Here is a 20,112-nt window from a genome sequence, read left to right on the forward strand (position 1 = left end):
TAAATTGAGACAAGCTTTTAATGAAGAAATAAAATCATCTAATTCAAAACACAACACAAGTCGAAGATGTTTCATTTTAAAACTTCAAAACGGAGCACCGGGTGCTTGCGTGAATTCGTCCTTCGTGTGCAAATGTTGTGACTTTCCTTGCATGAAGGCCGTCAATGTGTTGGACCATTAAATGGTGCACAGCGTCTCAACAACAGCAGTGGGGTTTGCCTCAACCGATGGTTGTGAACATCCAGACGTGAATCAGCAAGGTGCATTTCTAGTCCCAGTTAGACAAAATATACGTCAACACGTAAGACAAAACTACAATTCGTGTTGTAGAGAATGTATCTCCTCCTATACGTGTAACTTTCAAGTGGTATGCCTTGTAACTGATGAATGATCCGAGCGTGCTCCCTATTTCAAAGACGATGAGTTGCTCCAGAGGCAGACGCTTCGAGAAACACAAAAGTACCCTTTGACCTGTATCACAAGAACAACGGGTCTCACCTTAGTTCTCTGTACAGGTTACTTCCAAAACACACACACACTTTGTCCTAACATCACATATTCAATGTGTGACCCTCAGATAAAATGTTACATGCACAATCAGACAAGTATTCATTCTAAATCATTGACGGGCATATTAGCAACATTGAATTACTGCAGCGAAATTGACTGCATCACGTTACATCGTATTAACAAGAAGTTATTTTACAAATACGCACCATCTGCTTGACAGTGTATGTACACCGTACTATTGTTGCGTCATTCAAAACGAGTAGGCCGTTGCATGCTGGCGTCTGGGTCAAAATTTAGCAAATTCTAAACATTACGCTACAAATAATAGATCACGGCACTTCGATGGCAACACAATCAATCGTCATCAGGTGGGACAAGCACAGCAGCAATAAGAGGAAACTGCTGGAGTAGGCGCCTACTACTTCAGCAGTTTCTCTTGCTGTGGTTGTCCGACCTGATGACGATTGCTTGTGTTGTGATCTAAACGCCGTGACCTGTTATGTTTCTACCCACGTGGTGACTTTACCGAAATAACTCAAGAGTGTGGATTCGAATCAAGATTGCCTACAAACTACACAACTGAGATGACGCATCAATCATCGCCCCCTACTGACAGGCTCTTGTCCACATGCAGGTTGGTGCAGGGCCACCACCCTGTGCCACACAGGGGCAGCTGCTACTTGGTGATGCGCTTCGAGTGTTTCAGACGAGGTACGACAAAACTCGGAGATGCCGAGGCGGTTAAGCAAGCGCCGAGTAAATGCAATTAATATAACATAGTGAATGCTTGGGAGCTTATTGTCTCTCGCTCCTGGTTAGAGATCTACCCAACCCACAGGTCCACAAAGACTGGCCGCTCTTACTCTGCAGGTTGAACCTAGGAATTGAGTGTTCAACTTCACATTCTTGTCATTAATGGCCTGTGACAAAGGTGCATCTATTGTAGCGACATCGTCTCTGGCTTACACATCTACCGGGTCTCCACTTGACTTTGTATTGTCTAGGAGCAAGTCCACCCACACCTCCACTTCCACAAACTGCTGGGAGTTGCCTCGCTCTGCCTCACAGTGAGAATTCTCCTCCTGCTTCACGTTGCGTCCATCGATGTGAAGGTCCCATTTTGGAGTTGAATCTTCATCACATTTCACCTTCACTTCTTCCCTCTTCACCATCACTTCATCCCTCTTCACCATCACCTCTTTATATTTCACCTCGATACCTTTAAAAGTGTCCAAGCTGGGATTTTCGTCCGGTTCTTGTTTCATGAGGGATGGGCTTATTGGGGCACTTTGACTTTCACAAGCTGATTTCAGACTCCACTCCTTGCAGATCTTCTGATGCTTCTATGTTCTCTGGTGTACTTGAAGATTTTATGAATGTGCAAACGCCTTCCCGCAGAGTGCACCTGAAGGGTTTCTCTCCCGTGTGTGTTCTCTGGTGTACTTTAAGATGTGGTGACTGTGAAAACGCCTTCCCGCATAGAGTGCACTTGAAGGGTTTCTCTCCCGTGTGTGTTCTCTGGTGTACTTTAAGATGTGGTGACTGTGAAAACGCCTTCCCGCACAGAGTGCACTTGAAGGGTTTCTCTCCCGTGTGTGTTCTCTCGTGTACTTGAAGATTTGATGACTGTGCAAACATCATCCCACACAAAATGCACCTGAAGGGTTTCTCTCCTGTGTGTATTCTCTGGTGTTTTTTAAGAACAGATGACAGTGAAAATGCCTTCCCACACACAGTGCACTTGAATGGTTTCTCTCCTGTGTGTGTTCTCTGGTGTTTTTTAAGAACAGTTGACTGTGAAAATGCCTTCCCACACACACTGCACTTGAAGGGTTTCACTCCCGTGTGTGTTCTCTGGTGTTCTACAAGAGTAGATGAATGTGCAAACGCCTTCCCACACATCGTGCACCTGAAGGATTTCACTCCCGTGTGTGTTCTCTGGTGTATTACAAGAGCAGATGAACGTGGAAACGCCTTCCCACACACACTGCACTTGAAGGGTTTCTCTCCCGTGTGTGTTCTCTGGTGTTCTACAAGAGTAGATGAATGTGCAAACGCCTTCCCACACATCGTGCACCTGAAGGGTTTCACTCCCGTGTGTGTTCTCTGGTGTATTACAAGAGCAGATGAACGTGGAAACGCCTTCCCACACACACTGCACCTGAAGGGTTTCTCTCCCGTGTGTGTTCTCTGGTGGGTCTGAAAAACTGATGACCATGCAAATGCCTTCCCACACACAGTGCACTTAAAGGGTTTCTCTCCCGTGTGTGTTCTCTGGTGGGTCTGAAAAACTGATGTCCATGCAAATGCCTTCCCACACACAGTGCACTTGAAGGGTTTCACTCCCGTGTGTGTTCTCTGGTGTGTTACAAGAGCAACCGACTGTGAAAATGCCTTCCCACACACACTGCACTTGAAGGGTTTCACTGCCATGTGTGTTCTCTGGTGGGTTACAAGAGCAGATGAACGTGCAAACGCCTTCCCACACACACTGCACTTAAAGGGTTTCTCTCCTGTGTGTGTTCTCTGGTGTTCTTTAAGAACAGATGACTGTGAAAATGCCTTCCCACACACAGTGCACTTGAAGGGTTTCTCTCCCGTATGTGTTCTCTGGTGTATTTTAAGAGCAAATGACCGTGCAAATGCATAGTTGCACACACTACACTTGAAGGGTTTCTCTCCTGTGTGTGTTCTCTGGTGTATTTTAAGAGTAGATGAATGTGCAAATGCCTTCCCGCACATCGTGCACCTGAAGGGTTTCTCTCCTGTGTGAGTTCTCTGGTGCCATGTCAAATTTCCAGTCCGATCCGTGCTGTATGCACACCGGTCGCATTGTTGACTTGTCCTACCGAGCTGCGCTGAGTGCATTTGCTCCATCAGTCCAATTCTGCGGAGGAAGCATCAGAGGAAGCGTCAGCTGCGGACAGAAAAAAATAATATCCACACCATCTACACGTCAGTATCGAGGCACAGAGGAATGCATATATACATGTGACTTACACGTCTATATTCATATATTCATGATGTAGTAAAAACGTTTCACAAATTCATCACAGGGCAGTTACGGCACACAATGAGAGGGCAAATGGTCATAAACATGCCTGGAAGCCCTCGTATCTTCAAAATGAATGTTAACCTAAAACTCCGAGCACACAATTTCTGCTGTCTGGTTACAAAAGGAATATTTATGAGAGCTAAATTCAGCTGACATAGCAAAGGGTATTGAAAACAATACTATTTGTGTTAGGCAGAAATGCATAAATTAACGTTCAATCGCAAATTAGAGGTGTGAATCCAGGCTCACGTCCTTAAATGCTGGGATGAACAGTTCCGACTTCAGCTGCACGTGTGTGCTGTGTTCACCTCCTGTTTCCATTCTTACAAAGAGTTCCAGAGGAAAACAAAAATAAACTATTGTTTTGATATAACTTCCGTGTTCAACAGAGTTAATAGACTTTACTGCAAATACAAACTTGACAGTGTCACACACTGGCAGTGGCGTGTCTAGAATCATGCCTGGCCACCTTCATCTGCTTGGCATGAATGCTTCCTCACTCCACCAAGTAATTAATCGAGGATCAATGAACATAGCCGAGGCTAACTGGAGTTTGCGTGTCCCTCTCCGTGGTGAGATGTTAACTGCCTCACCTGGTGTACAGGAAGTCGTGGGTTCGATCCCGACCCTGACGCCTGCTGTATATTTGGAGTTTGCACGTCTCTCCGCTGAGCGTCTTTGACCGATTGACATTGACACACGTATTCTTGTTGATTTCGGTAAAGTTACGTAGATAGAAAATAACAATAACAGATAATACAATTACATTAAATAAAGACCACTTGTGTTGCGATCAAAACGACGTGAGTTGTTTTTCTTTATTTGAAGTTATTTATTTATTTCATTGTTATTTTATTCAATTTTCTATCTACTTGACTTTACCGAAAGAACCACGAATATTAATTCCTGCAGTCACCAAAGTTTTAAGTCAAAACATTCACACACGTTGACAAAGCCTCATCTTGTGTTGTTGTGGGCAGGTCGCTTCTGATAACAAGAGCGGGATAGCAGCTCAAGCGGGCTTGGCCTGCTAACAAAAGAAAATAAAAACTGCGTGAATATTTACAATAAAACAAAGTTACAAAGTGGCGAGCTGGGTGAAGACAAATTAAACTTAAGCGAGATAATTAAAGTGAACGCAATCAGGCGAGGGCAGGAGGCAAGGCCCCGCGTGGCTAGGCCCCACGTTGTAAAGTTCCAACCTGGACATCGATTCCCATGCTCGCTGCTACTCAACTGACATCCCTACGAGAGAGAGAGGCTCTACCTTGGTAAACAACAACAACAACCACCACAACAACAACAACCACCACTACCACTACAACCACCACCACCACCACAACCACCACCACAACGATGAGAATTTCTCACCTCGGATTTCAGTGCAAGCGCGCACACGGCAGCTTCCTGTTGCCTCGCGACAGCAGGAAGTAGTATGACGTCACTTCCCTCCCACAAGCGGCTCTTTAACTGAATAAATTATGTTAATGAGGCCTGCCCATATGTCGAGGGATGGGGGCGTGGGCGCTGAACCTGTCGCAATAAACTCGCGACGGCTTTAACGGACACATTATGTTATTGAGCCACCAGTCACTGGGCGTAGCTTTGCCCAAATAAGGATTGCCACTGGAACGATATCGGAAGTGACCCAGGCGGAGGTGACGTCACGCTCAAGAGCGCGGTGGACGGGGGTCGGGGTGAATACCTTGGTGACATGACGTCACTAGCGAGGTACACCTCCCTCTGGCGATTCACGCCGATGAGGTAATGCAGAGTGGTGACGTCACAGAGTTGGAGTTTAAGTTGATTTAGATTCTAGATTTAAAGCTTTCGTGACTGCAAGGATCCATACTCTTTGGTTCTATTCGGTAAAGTCAGGTAGGTAAATAATAAAACAACAATAATCACGACGTTTCGGCCACAACACAAGCGGCCTTCATCAGGTGAAGGGACGAGCCTGTCTGGAGGACAGCGCTGGAGTGGAAGAAGCCACGCCTAGATCGCGACATTTAAGCTGTGTGAGAGGAAGAAGAAGAAGACCACGGGCTTTGACAAAAGAATTAGCATATAAATTAGCATTGAAATGGCTCATTGAAATAGCCAAGTCAAAGTATACACATCCGCAGAGGTGCCCCCCGACAAAGGAAATTAGCATAGGATTTAGCATTTAAATAGTTTAGTGATTAGCTAGTAACTGGTCACAGAAATAGCTATTTTAAAGTCAGAGCATATACATTCACCGAGGCACCCAGCACTCATCAAACAGGAGAATCCAGTGAAACACAACCACGCCCAGACATCGGACCTGTGTGCGAGCAGAGAGGCGGTGTACGTGCCGGTGGACTTGCAGTTTGGCGAGGGGAGGGGGGAAAGGGGGGAGGGGGATTTTACCCATTGATGGTGTGAAAATGGGAATTTATAAGAGCTGCGAAAGTTTGGGGTACCACTACTCGAAAAATATACTGTACCATTGAAATTAATTTAATGTTTAGTTCGATTTAGAACATCTTTCCAATGGTTGCTTAATTTGAAACCATCCTCTCGGTTGAAATTGTGTCTGTGTTTGTAGATCTGAATTGCTTCATGAACAAATCTCTGATAAAAGCCCGTGGGTTGCAAAGAACCTTGGTATCGGAAAAAAATTATATCGTGATCCCCCACAGCATTGTAACAGTGATCAGCTACGGCAGAAGAATTCGTTTTGCCGTGTTTCAAATCTGATTTGTGCTCGCGAATTCGGTCAGAGACATGTCGCTTTGTCTCACCGATGTAGCAATAACCGCAGGTACAACTCAATTTGTAAACCCCGGGGTACTGTAAATCAGGAATGACATCCTTCACGGATGGGATCAGATCACGAATTTTGTGTACTGTATTGAACCGGACCTGGATCTTGTGTTTGTTTAGAATTTTGGAAATCTTTTTAGTAACGCCTGCTATATATGGAAGTGTGATGGTTTTGACCGGAGTATCAAGTGGTTGTTTCTGTATGGAAGGAGCGACAGCTTGGCGGATGGTACGGTCAGAGTAACCATTCCTTTTGAGGGCCAGGTGTACATGTTTTAATTCACTGGTCAGGTGGTGTTGGTCCGAAATGCAATGAGCCCTATGGTATAAAGTTTTGATGAGAGAATTCTTTTGGGCTGGGTGGTGGTGGGAATCAGGTTTCAAGTAGGAATCTGTGTGGGTGGGTTTCCTGTAGACAGAATGCCCCAATGAGCCATCAGGTCTCCTCTCAAACAGAACGTCTAAGAATGGTAGCTTGCCATCTTTCTCCACTTCCATGGTGAATTTGATGGCGGGATGTCTGGAATTGATGTGGTGTAGGAAAAGGTTCAGAGCTGGGAGGCCATGTGGCCAAATGACGAAAGTGTCATCCACATATCTCTTCCACAGGGAAGGTCTGAGGGTGGAAGTCTGGATGGCGTCTGATTCAAATTTCTCCAAGAAAATATTGGCTATCACTGGTGACAAGGGGGAACCCATGGGGGTACCCTCATTTTGTTTGTAGAAGGAGCCATTCCAAGTAAAGTAGGTATTGTTGAGGCAGTGCCTAACCAGTGCAGGTGTGTCGGGGTCTAGTCCATGTTGGACCAAATTTTCAATTATTTCAATGGTATCAGGTACTGGGACCTTGGTGAACAAAGAGACCACATCGAAGCTGACAAGGATATCGTCAGGGGACAGTACAACGTCTTTGACCATAGAGACCAATTGGGCTGAGTTAAGTACTGCTGAGGTGGTCTTGCCAGTGAAAGGCAGCAAGGTATCTGACAGAAAACGGGCTAGTCTATAGGTAGGGGAGTTGATCGTGGATACGATGGGTCGTAGTGGGGTGCCTTCTTTATGAATCTTGGGAAGACCATAGAATCTAGGGGGTCTTGCAGCAGAAGGTTTTAGGGAGGGACGTTTAGTTGGGTCGATTAGGGAGGTCGAACTTGTGATGATCTTGTTGGTTTTTATCGCTAGGCTATTAGTAGGGTCATTTTTTTTATTTTTGAGTAACTTCCATCGTTGAGCAGATTCTGGATTTTGTTGTTGTATGAATCTTTATCCATAATAACAGTTGCGTTTCCTTTATCGGCTGAGAGGATGACTATATCACTTCTGTTTTTTAAATTCGCGAGTTCAGAGCGTTCATTTTTGCTGATGTTACTAATGTGTTTCTTAGCATTCTTAAGAATAGTGGCTATTTCAGCTCTCGCAACGTCTGCTTGGATGTGTCCTACGCCTTTGAGGGCTACATCGACCTGAGAGATGATATCATCTATTGGTATGTGTTTTGGGGTGACAGCAAAATTTAGTCCCCTAGCCAGTACTGTTTTCAGATTGTCCGAAATCGGAGTGCTACTCTAATTAATGACGATTTTGTTAACATCTAGTTTTGTTATATGTGGAACTGGGTTCTTCTTTGATAGGTGGTTGAATTTAGAAATCAGGTTAGCTTTACATTTGACTGACAGTGACTCAGCAGAAGAAGCAGTCATGTTGTCTACGTGATTCCAATCAGAAGGTGACATTTTTTGTGTTAACATTAAATGAGCTTGTAGGAGAGTCCTGTCTAAAGTATCGAGTTCAAATCGGAGTAGCCTTATTCTCTCTGAGATTAAAGATAGGCTGGCCTTAAGCAGAATCTGTTTAGAATTCGGAGAAGATACAGCAGCAGAAGAGAGTGTGAAAGCGATGGGTATTACCTTGTGATCGCGGCATCTTTTGAGGAAGGTCAGCGTCTCGATGAGCTGTGACTTCTTGTCCCGTTGTCTGTTAAAAGCTCTAACAGATAGGTGAAAGCCCTCCCCGTAGAGGTTATCAATTCTAGATTTAAAGCTTTCGTGACTGCAAGGATCCATACTCTTTGGTTCTATTCGGTAAAGTCACGTAGGTAAATAATAAAACAACAATAATCACGACGTTTCGGCCACAACAGAAGCGGCCTTCATCAGGTGAAGGGACGAGCCTGTCTGGAGGACAGCGCTGGAGTGGAAGAAGCCACGCCTAGATCGCGACATTTAAGCTGTGTGAGAGGAAGAAGAAGAAGACCACGGGCTTTGACAAAAGAATTAGCATATAAATTAGCATTGAAATGGCTCATTGAAATAGCCAAGTCAAAGTATACACATCCGCAGAGGTGCCCCCCGACAAAGGAAATTAGCATAGGATTTAGCATTTAAATAGTTTAGTGATTAGCTAGTAACTGGTCACAGAAATAGCTATTTTAAAGTCAGAGCATATACATTCACCGAGGCACCCAGCACTCATCAAACAGGAGAATCCAGCGAAACACAACCACGCCCAGACATCGGACCTGTGTGCGAGCAGAGAGGCGGTGTACGTGCCGGTGGACTTGCAGTTTGGCGAGGGGAGGGGGGAAAGGGGGGAGGGGGATTTTACCCATTGATGGTGTGAAAATGGGAATTTATAAGAGCTGCGAAAGTTTGGGGTACCACTACTCGAAAAATATACTGTACCATTGAAATTAATTTAATGTTTAGTTCGATTTAGAACATCTTTCCAATGGTTGCTTAATTTGAAACCATCCTCTCGGTTGAAATTGTGTCTGTGTTTGTAGATCTGAATTGCTTCATGAACAAATCTCTGATAAAAGCCCGTGGGTTGCAAAGAACCTTGGTATCGGAAAAAAATTATATCGTGATCCCCCACAGCATTGTAACAGTGATCAGCTACGGCAGAAGAATTCGTTTTGCCGTGTTTCAAATCTGATTTGTGCTCGCGAATTCGGTCAGAGACATGTCGCTTTGTCTCACCGATGTAGCAATAACCGCAGGTACAACTCAATTTGTAAACCCCGGGGTACTGTAAATCAGGAATGACATCCTTCACGGATGGGATCAGATCACGAATTTTGTGTACTGTATTGAACCGGACCTGGATCTTGTGTTTGTTTAGAATTTTGGAAATCTTTTTAGTAACGCCTGCTATATATGGAAGTGTGATGGTTTTGACCGGAGTATCAAGTGGTTGTTTCTGTATGGAAGGAGCGACAGCTTGGCGGATGGTACGGTCAGAGTAACCATTCCTTTTGAGGGCCAGGTGTACATGTTTTAATTCACTGGTCAGGTGGTGTTGGTCCGAAATGCAATGAGCCCTATGGTATAAAGTTTTGATGAGAGAATTCTTTTGGGCTGGGTGGTGGTGGGAATCAGGTTTCAAGTAGGAATCTGTGTGGGTGGGTTTCCTGTAGACAGAATGCCCCAATGAGCCATCAGGTCTCCTCTCAAACAGAACGTCTAAGAATGGTAGCTTGCCATCTTTCTCCACTTCCATGGTGAATTTGATGGCGGGATGTCTGGAATTGATGTGGTGTAGGAAAAGGTTCAGAGCTGGGAGGCCATGTGGCCAAATGACGAAAGTGTCATCCACATATCTCTTCCACAGGGAAGGTCTGAGGGTGGAAGTCTGGATGGCGTCTGATTCAAATTTCTCCAAGAAAATATTGGCTATCACTGGTGACAAGGGGGAACCCATGGGGGTACCCTCATTTTGTTTGTAGAAGGAGCCATTCCAAGTAAAGTAGGTATTGTTGAGGCAGTGCCTAACCAGTGCAGGTGTGTCGGGGTCTAGTCCATGTTGGACCAAATTTTCAATTATTTCAATGGTATCAGGTACTGGGACCTTGGTGAACAAAGAGACCACATCGAAGCTGACAAGGATATCGTCAGGGGACAGTACAACGTCTTTGACCATAGAGACCAATTGGGCTGAGTTAAGTACTGCTGAGGTGGTCTTGCCAGTGAAAGGCAGCAAGGTATCTGACAGAAAACGGGCTAGTCTATAGGTAGGGGAGTTGATCGTGGATACGATGGGTCGTAGTGGGGTGCCTTCTTTATGAATCTTGGGAAGACCATAGAATCTAGGGGGTCTTGCAGCAGAAGGTTTTAGGGAGGGACGTTTAGTTGGGTCGATTAGGGAGGTCGAACTTGTGATGATCTTGTTGGTTTTTATCGCTAGGCTATTAGTAGGGTCATTTTTTTATTTTTGAGTAACTTCCATCGTTGAGCAGATTCTGGATTTTGTTGTTGTATGAATCTTTATCCATAATAACAGTTGCGTTTCCTTTATCGGCTGAGAGGATGACTATATCACTTCTGTTTTTTAAATTCGCGAGTTCAGAGCGTTCATTTTTGCTGATGTTACTAATGTGTTTCTTAGCATTCTTAAGAATAGTGGCTATTTCAGCTCTCGCAACGTCTGCTTGGATGTGTCCTACGCCTTTGAGGGCTACATCGACCTGAGAGATGATATCATCTATTGGTATGTGTTTTGGGGTGACAGCAAAATTTAGTCCCCTAGCCAGTACTGTTTTCAGATTGTCCGAAATCGGAGTGCTACTCTAATTAATGACGATTTTGTTAACATCTAGTTTTGTTATATGTGGAACTGGGTTCTTCTTTGATAGGTGGTTGAATTTAGAAATCAGGTTAGCTTTACATTTGACTGACAGTGACTCAGCAGAAGAAGCAGTCATGTTGTCTACGTGATTCCAATCAGAAGGTGACATTTTTTGTGTTAACATTAAATGAGCTTGTAGGAGAGTCCTGTCTAAAGTATCGAGTTCAAATCGGAGTAGCCTTATTCTCTCTGAGATTAAAGATAGGCTGGCCTTAAGCAGAATCTGTTTAGAATTCGGAGAAGATACAGCAGCAGAAGAGAGTGTGAAAGCGATGGGTATTACCTTGTGATCGCGGCATCTTTTGAGGAAGGTCAGCGTCTCGATGAGCTGTGACTTCTTGTCCCGTTGTCTGTTAAAAGCTCTAACAGATAGGTGAAAGCCCTCCCCGTAGAGGTTATCAATTCTAGATTTAAAGCTTTCGTGACTGCAAGGATCCATACTCTTTGGTTCTATTCGGTAAAGTCACGTAGGTAAATAATAAAACAACAATAATCACGACGTTTCGGCCACAACAGAAGCGGCCTTCATCAGGTGAAGGGACGAGCCTGTCTGGAGGACAGCGCTGGAGTGGAAGAAGCCACGCCTAGATCGCGACATTTAAGCTGTGTGAGAGGAAGAAGAAGAAGACCACGGGCTTTGACAAAAGAATTAGCATATAAATTAGCATTGAAATGGCTCATTGAAATAGCCAAGTCAAAGTATACACATCCGCAGAGGTGCCCCCCGACAAAGGAAATTAGCATAGGATTTAGCATTTAAATAGTTTAGTGATTAGCTAGTAACTGGTCACAGAAATAGCTATGTTAAAGTCAGAGCATATACATTCACCGAGGCACCCAGCACTCATCAAACAGGAGAATCCAGCGAAACACAACCACGCCCAGACATCGGACCTGTGTGCGAGCAGAGAGGTGGTGTACGTGCCGGTGGACTTGCAGTTTGGCGAAGGGAGGGGGGAAAGGGGGGAGGGGGATTTTACCCATTGATGGTGTGAAAATGGGAATTTATAAGAGCTGCGAAAGTTTGGGGTACCACTACTCGAAAAATATACTGTACCATTGAAATTAATTTAATGTTTAGTTCGATTTAGAACATCTTTCCAATGGTTGCTTAATTTGAAACCATCCTCTCGGTTGAAATTGTGTCTGTGTTTGTAGATCTGAATTGCTTCATGAACAAATCTCTGATAAAAGCCCGTGGGTTTGCAAAGAACCTTGGTATCGGAAAAAATTATATCGTGATCCCCCACAGCATTGTAACAGTGATCAGCTACGGCAGAAGAATTCGTTTTGCCGTGTTTCAAATCTGATTTGTGCTCGCGAATTCGGTCAGAGACATGTCGCTTTGTCTCACCGATGTAGCAATAACCGCAGGTACAACTCAATTTGTAAACCCCGGGGTACTGTAAATCAGGAATGACATCCTTCACGGATGGGATCAGATCACGAATTTTGTGTACTGTATTGAACCGGACCTGGATCTTGTGTTTGTTTAGAATTTTGGAAATCTTTTTAGTAACGCCTGCTATATATGGAAGTGTGATGGTTTTGACCGGAGTATGAAGTGGTTGTTTCTGTATGGAAGGAGCGACAGCTTGGCGGATGGTACGGTCAGAGTAACCATTCCTTTTGAGGGCCAGGTGTACATGTTTTAATTCACTGGTCAGGTGGTGTTGGTCCGAAATGCAATGAGCCCTATGGTATAAAGTTTTGATGAGAGAATTATTTTGGGCTGGGTGGTGGTGGGAATCAGGTTTCAAGTAGGAATCTGTGTGGGTGGGTTTCCTGTAGACAGAATGCCCCAATGAGCCATCAGGTCTCCTCTCAAACAGAACGTCTAAGAATGGTAGCTTGCCATTTTTCTCCACTTCCATGGTGAATTTGATGGCGGGATGTCTGGAATTGATGTGGTGTAGGAAAAGGTTCAGAGCTGGGAGGCCATGTGGCCAAATGACGAAAGTGTCATCCACATATCTCTTCCACAGGGAAGGTCTGAGGGTGGAAGTCTGGATGGCGTCTGATTCAAATTTCTCCAAGAAAATATTGGCTATCACTGGTGACAAGGGGGAACCCATGGGGGTACCCTCATTTTGTTTGTAGAAGGAGCCATTCCAAGTAAAGTAGGTATTGTTGAGGCAGTGCCTAACCAGTGCAGGTGTGTCGGGGTCTAGTCCATGTTGGACCAAATTTTCAATTATTTCAATGGTATCAGGTACTGGGACCTTGGTGAACAAAGAGACCACATCGAAGCTGACAAGGATATCGTCAGGGGACAGTACAACGTCTTTGACCATAGAGACCAATTGGGCTGAGTTAAGTACTGCTGAGGTGGTCTTGCCAGTGAAAGGCAGCAAGGTATCTGACAGAAAACGGGCTAGTCTATAGGTAGGGGAGTTGATCGTGGATACGATGGGTCGTAGTGGGGTGCCTTCTTTATGAATCTTGGGAAGACCATAGAATCTAGGGGGTCTTGCAGCAGAAGGTTTTAGGGAGGGACGTTTAGTTGGGTCGATTAGGGAGGTCGAACTTGTGATGATCTTGTTGGTTTTTATCGCTAGGCTATTAGTAGGGTCATTTTTTTATTTTTGAGTAACTTCCATCGTTGAGCAGATTCTGGATTTTGTTGTTGTATGAATCTTTATCCATAATAACAGTTGCGTTTCCTTTATCGGCTGAGAGGATGACTATATCACTTCTGTTTTTTAAATTCGCGAGTTCAGAGCGTTCATTTTTGCTGATGTTACTAATGTGTTTCTTAGCATTCTTAAGAATAGTGGCTATTTCAGCTCTCGCAACGTCTGCTTGGATGTGTCCTACGCCTTTGAGGGCTACATCGACCTGAGAGATGATATCATCTATTGGTATGTGTTTTGGGGTGACAGCAAAATTTAGTCCCCTAGCCAGTACTGTTTTCAGATTGTCCGAAATCGGAGTGCTACTCTGATTAATGACGATTTTGTTAACATCTAGTTTTGTTATATGTGGAACTGGGTTCTTCTTTGATAGGTGGTTGAATTTAGAAATCAGGTTAGCTTTACATTTGACTGACAGTGACTCAGCAGAAGAAGCAGTCATGTTGTCTACGTGATTCCAATCAGAAGGTGACATTTTTTGTGTTAACATTAAATGAGCTTGTAGGAGAGTCCTGTCTAAAGTATCGAGTTCAAATCGGAGTAGCCTTATTCTCTCTGAGATTAAAGATAGGCTGGCCTTAAGCAGAATCTGTTTAGAATTCGGAGAAGATACAGCAGCAGAAGAGAGTGTGAAAGCGATGGGTATTACCTTGTGATCGCGGCATCTTTTGAGGAAGGTCAGCGTCTCGATGAGCTGTGACTTCTTGTCCCGTTGTCTGTTAAAAGCTCTAACAGATAGGTGAAAGCCCTCCCCGTAGAGGTTATCAATTCTAGATTTAAAGCTTTCGTGACTGCAAGGATCCATACTCTTTGGTTCTATTCGGTAAAGTCACGTAGGTAAATAATAAAACAACAATAATCACGACGTTTCGGCCACAACAGAAGCGGCCTTCATCAGGTGAAGGGACGAGCCTGTCTGGAGGACAGCGCTGGAGTGGAAGAAGCCACGCCTAGATCGCGACATTTAAGCTGTGTGAGAGGAAGAAGAAGAAGACCACGGGCTTTGACAAAAGAATTAGCATATAAATTAGCATTGAAATGGCTCATTGAAATAGCCAAGTCAAAGTATACACATCCGCAGAGGTGCCCCCCGACAAAGGAAATTAGCATAGGATTTAGCATTTAAATAGTTTAGTGATTAGCTAGTAACTGGTCACAGAAATAGCTATGTTAAAGTCAGAGCATATACATTCACCGAGGCACCCAGCACTCATCAAACAGGAGAATCCAGCGAAACACAACCACGCCCAGACATCGGACCTGTGTGCGAGCAGAGAGGTGGTGTACGTGCCGGTGGACTTGCAGTTTGGCGAAGGGAGGGGGGAAAGGGGGGAGGGGGATTTTACCCATTGATGGTGTGAAAATGGGAATTTATAAGAGCTGCGAAAGTTTGGGGTACCACTACTCGAAAAATATACTGTACCATTGAAATTAATTTAATGTTTAGTTCGATTTAGAACATCTTTCCAATGGTTGCTTAATTTGAAACCATCCTCTCGGTTGAAATTGTGTCTGTGTTTGTAGACCTGAATTGCTTCATGAACAAATCTCTGATAAAAGCCCGTGGGTTTGCAAAGAACCTTGGTATCGGAAAAAATTATATCGTGATCCCCCACAGCATTGTAACAGTGATCAGCTACGGCAGAAGAATTCGTTTTGCCGTGTTTCAAATCTGATTTGTGCTCGCGAATTCGGTCAGAGACATGTCGCTTTGTCTCACCGATGTAGCAATAACCGCAGGTACAACTCAATTTGTAAACCCCGGGGTACTGTAAATCAGGAATGACATCCTTCACGGATGGGATCAGATCACGAATTTTGTGTACTGTATTGAACCGGACCTGGATCTTGTGTTTGTTTAGAATTTTGGAAATCTTTTTAGTAACGCCTGCTATATATGGAAGTGTGATGGTTTTGACCGGAGTATGAAGTGGTTGTTTCTGTATGGAAGGAGCGACAGCTTGGCGGATGGTACGGTCAGAGTAACCATTCCTTTTGAGGGCCAGGTGTACATGTTTTAATTCACTGGTCAGGTGGTGTTGGTCCGAAATGCAATGAGCCCTATGGTATAAAGTTTTGATGAGAGAATTATTTTGGGCTGGGTGGTGGTGGGAATCAGGTTTCAAGTAGGAATCTGTGTGGGTGGGTTTCCTGTAGACAGAATGCCCCAATGAGCCATCAGGTCTCCTCTCAAACAGAACGTCTAAGAATGGTAGCTTGCCATTTTTCTCCACTTCCATGGTGAATTTGATGGCGGGATGTCTGGAATTGATGTGGTGTAGGAAAAGGTTCAGAGCTGGGAGGCCATGTGGCCAAATGACGAAAGTGTCATCCACATATCTCTTCCACAGGGAAGGTCTGAGGGTGGAAGTCTGGATGGCGTCTGATTCAAATTTCTCCAAGAAAATATTGGCTATCACTGGTGACAAGGGGGAACCCATGGGGGTACCCTCATTTTGTTTGTAGAAGGAGCCATTCCAAGTAAAGTAGGTATTGTTGAGGCAGTGCCTAACCAGTGCAGGTGTGTCGGGGTCTAGTCCATGTTGGACCAAATTTTCAATTATTTCAATGGTATCAGGTACTGGGACCTTGGTGAACAAAGAGACCACATCGAAGCTGACAAGGATATCGTCAGGGGACAGTACAACGTCTTTGACCATAGAGACCAATTGGGCTGAGTTAAGTACTGCTGAGGTGGTCTTGCCAGTGAAAGGCAGCAAGGTATCTGACAGAAAACGGGCTAGTCTATAGGTAGGGGAGTTGATCGTGGATACGATGGGTCGTAGTGGGGTGCCTTCTTTATGAATCTTGGGAAGACCATAGAATCTAGGGGGTCTTGCAGCAGAAGGTTTTAGGGAGGGACGTTTAGTTGGGTCGATTAGGGAGGTCGAACTTGTGATGATCTTGTTGGTTTTTATCGCTAGGCTATTAGTAGGGTCATTTTTTTATTTTTGAGTAACTTCCATCGTTGAGCAGATTCTGGATTTTGTTGTTGTATGAATCTTTATCCATAATAACAGTTGCGTTTCCTTTATCGGCTGAGAGGATGACTATATCACTTCTGTTTTTTAAATTCGCGAGTTCAGAGCGTTCATTTTTGCTGATGTTACTAATGTGTTTCTTAGCATTCTTAAGAATAGTGGCTATTTCAGCTCTCGCAACGTCTGCTTGGATGTGTCCTACGCCTTTGAGGGCTACATCGACCTGAGAGATGATATCATCTATTGGTATGTGTTTTGGGGTGACAGCAAAATTTAGTCCCCTAGCCAGTACTGTTTTCAGATTGTCCGAAATCGGAGTGCTACTCTGATTAATGACGATTTTGTTAACATCTAGTTTTGTTATATGTGGAACTGGGTTCTTCTTTGATAGGTGGTTGAATTTAGAAATCAGGTTAGCTTTACATTTGACTGACAGTGACTCAGCAGAAGAAGCAGTCATGTTGTCTACGTGATTCCAATCAGAAGGTGACATTTTTTGTGTTAACATTAAATGAGCTTGTAGGAGAGTCCTGTCTAAAGTATCGAGTTCAAATCGGAGTAGCCTTATTCTCTCTGAGATTAAAGATAGGCTGGCCTTAAGCAGAATCTGTTTAGAATTCGGAGAAGATACAGCAGCAGAAGAGAGTGTGAAAGCGATGGGTATTACCTTGTGATCGCGGCATCTTTTGAGGAAGGTCAGCGTCTCGATGAGCTGTGACTTCTTGTCCCGTTGTCTGTTAAAAGCTCTAACAGATAGGTGAAAGCCCTCCCCGTAGAGGTTATCAATTCTAGATTTAAAGCTTTCGTGACTGCAAGGATCCATACTCTTTGGTTCTATTCGGTAAAGTCACGTAGGTAAATAATAAAACAACAATAATCACGACGTTTCGGCCACAACAGAAGCGGCCTTCATCAGGTGAAGGGACGAGCCTGTCTGGAGGACAGCGCTGGAGTGGAAGAAGCCACGCCTAGATCGCGACATTTAAGCTGTGTGAGAGGAAGAAGAAGAAGACCACGGGCTTTGACAAAAGAATTAGCATATAAATTAGCATTGAAATGGCTCATTGAAATAGCCAAGTCAAAGTATACACATCCGCAGAGGTGCCCCCCGACAAAGGAAATTAGCATAGGATTTAGCATTTAAATAGTTTAGTGATTAGCTAGTAACTGGTCACAGAAATAGCTATGTTAAAGTCAGAGCATATACATTCACCGAGGCACCCAGCACTCATCAAACAGGAGAATCCAGCGAAACACAACCACGCCCAGACATCGGACCTGTGTGCGAGCAGAGAGGTGGTGTACGTGCCGGTGGACTTGCAGTTTGGCGAGGGGAGGGGGGAAAGGGGGGATTTTACCCATTGATGGTGTGAAAATGGGAATTTATAAGAGCTGCGAAAGTTTGGGGTACCACTACTCGAAAAATATACTGTACCATTGAAATTAATTTAATGTTTAGTTCGATTTAGAACATCTTTCCAATGGTTGCTTAATTTGAAACCATCCTCTCGGTTGAAATTGTGTCTGTGTTTGTAGACCTGAATTGCTTCATGAACAAATCTCTGATAAAAGCCCGTGGGTTTGCAAAGAACCTTGGTATCGGAAAAAATTATATAGTGATCTCCCACAGCATTGTAACAGTGATCAGCTACGGCAGAAGAATTCGTTTTGCCGTGTTTCAAATCTGATTTGTGCTCGCGAATTCGGTCAGAGACATGTCGCTTTGTCTCACCGATGTAGCAATAACCGCAGGTGCAACTCAATTTGTAGATGATATCATCTCTCAGGTCGATGTAGCCCTCAAAGGCGTAGGACACATCCAAGCAGACGTTGCGAGAGCTGAAATAGCCACTATTCTTAAGAATGCTAAGAAACCCATTAGTAACATCAGCAAAAATGAACGCTCTGAACTCGCGAATTTAAAAAACAGAAGTGATATAGTCATCCTCTCAGCCGATAAAGGAAACGCTACTGTTATTATGGATAAAGATTCATACAACAACAAAATCCAGAATCTGCTCAACGATGGAAGTTACTCAAAAATAAAAAATGACCCTACTAATAGCCTAGCGATAAAAACCAACAAGATCATCACAAGTTCGACCTCCCTAATCGACCCAACTAAACGTCCCTCCCTAAAACCTTCTGCTGCAAGACCCCCTAGATTCTATGGTCTTCCCAAGATTCATAAAGAAGGCACCCCACTACGACCCATCGTATCCACGATCAACTCCCCTACCTATAGACTAGCCCGTTTTCTGTCAGATACCTTGCTGCCTTTCACTGGCAAGACCACCTCAGCAGTACTTAACTCAGCCCAATTGGTCTCTATGGTCAAAGACGTTGTACTGTCCCCTGACGATATCCTTGTCAGCTTCGATGTGGTCTCTTTGTTCACCAAGGTCCCAGTACCTGATACCATTGAAATAATTGAAAATTTGGTCCAACATGGACTAGACCCCGACACACCTGCACTGGTTAGGCACTGCCTCAACAATACCTACTTTACTTGGAATGGCTCCTTCTACAAACAAAATGAGGGTACCCCCATGGGTTCCCCCTTGTCACCAGTGATAGCCAATATTTTCTTGGAGAAATTTGAATCAGACGCCATCCAGACTTCCACCCTCAGACCTTCCCTGTGGAAGAGATATGTGGATGACACTTTCGTCATTTGGCCACATGGCCTCCCAGCTCTGAACCTTTTCCTACACCACATCAATTCCAGACATCCCGCCATCAAATTCACCATGGAAGTGGAGAAAGATGGCAAGCTACCATTCTTAGACGTTCTGTTTGAGAGGAGACCTGATGGCTCATTGGGGCATTCTGTCTACAGGAAACCCACCCACACAGATTCCTACTTGAAACCTGATTCCCACCACCACCCAGCCCAAAAGAATTCTCTCATCAAAACTTTATACCATAGGGCTCATTGCATTTCGGACCAACACCACCTGACCAGTGAATTAAAACATGTACACCTGGCCCTCAAAAGGAATGGTTACTCTGACCGTACCATCCGCCAAGCTGTCGCTCCTTCCATACAGAAACAACCACTTGATACTCCGGTCAAAACCATCACACTTCCATATATAGCAGGCGTTACTAAAAAGATTTCCAAAATTCTAAACAAACACAAGATCCAGGTCCGGTTCAATACAGTACACAAAATTCGTGATCTGATCCCATCCGTGAAGGATGTCATTCCTGATTTACAGTACCCCGGGGTTTACAAATTGAGTTGTACCTGCGGTTATTGCTACATCGGTGAGACAAAGCGACATGTCTCTGACCGAATTCGCGAGCACAAATCAGATTTGAAACACGGCAAAACGAATTCTTCTGCCGTAGCTGATCACTGTTACAATGCTGTGGGGGATCACGATATAATTTTTTCCGATACCAAGGTTCTTTGCAAACCCACGGGCTTTTATCAGAGATTTGTTCATGAAGCAATTCAGATCTACAAACACAGACACAATTTCAACCGAGAGGATGGTTTCAAATTAAGCAACCATTG

General features: G+C 44.3%; 1 protein-coding gene across 1 annotated transcript; it reads right to left on the reverse strand.

The window, feature by feature from the left end:
• Window positions 1-3,890, reverse strand: LOC142909535 (uncharacterized). Its single transcript, XM_076059754.1, has 2 exons — window positions 3,815-3,890; window positions 1-3,397 (listed from the first exon to the last, which is right to left on the reverse strand). Exon 2 carries the CDS (start codon window positions 3,385-3,387, stop codon window positions 1,807-1,809), a length of 1,581 nt encoding a protein of 526 aa, XP_075915869.1. The 5' UTR covers window positions 3,388-3,397; window positions 3,815-3,890; the 3' UTR covers window positions 1-1,806.
• Window positions 3,891-20,112: the final 16,222 nt, after the last annotated feature.

Source organism: Petromyzon marinus, unplaced genomic scaffold (assembly GCF_048934315.1).
Source record: "Petromyzon marinus isolate PM22_M1 ecotype Great Lakes invasive population unplaced genomic scaffold, UKy_Petmar_22M1.pri1.0 PM_G_Scaffold_124, whole genome shotgun sequence".
Lineage (NCBI taxonomy): Eukaryota > Metazoa > Chordata > Hyperoartia > Petromyzontiformes > Petromyzontidae > Petromyzon > Petromyzon marinus.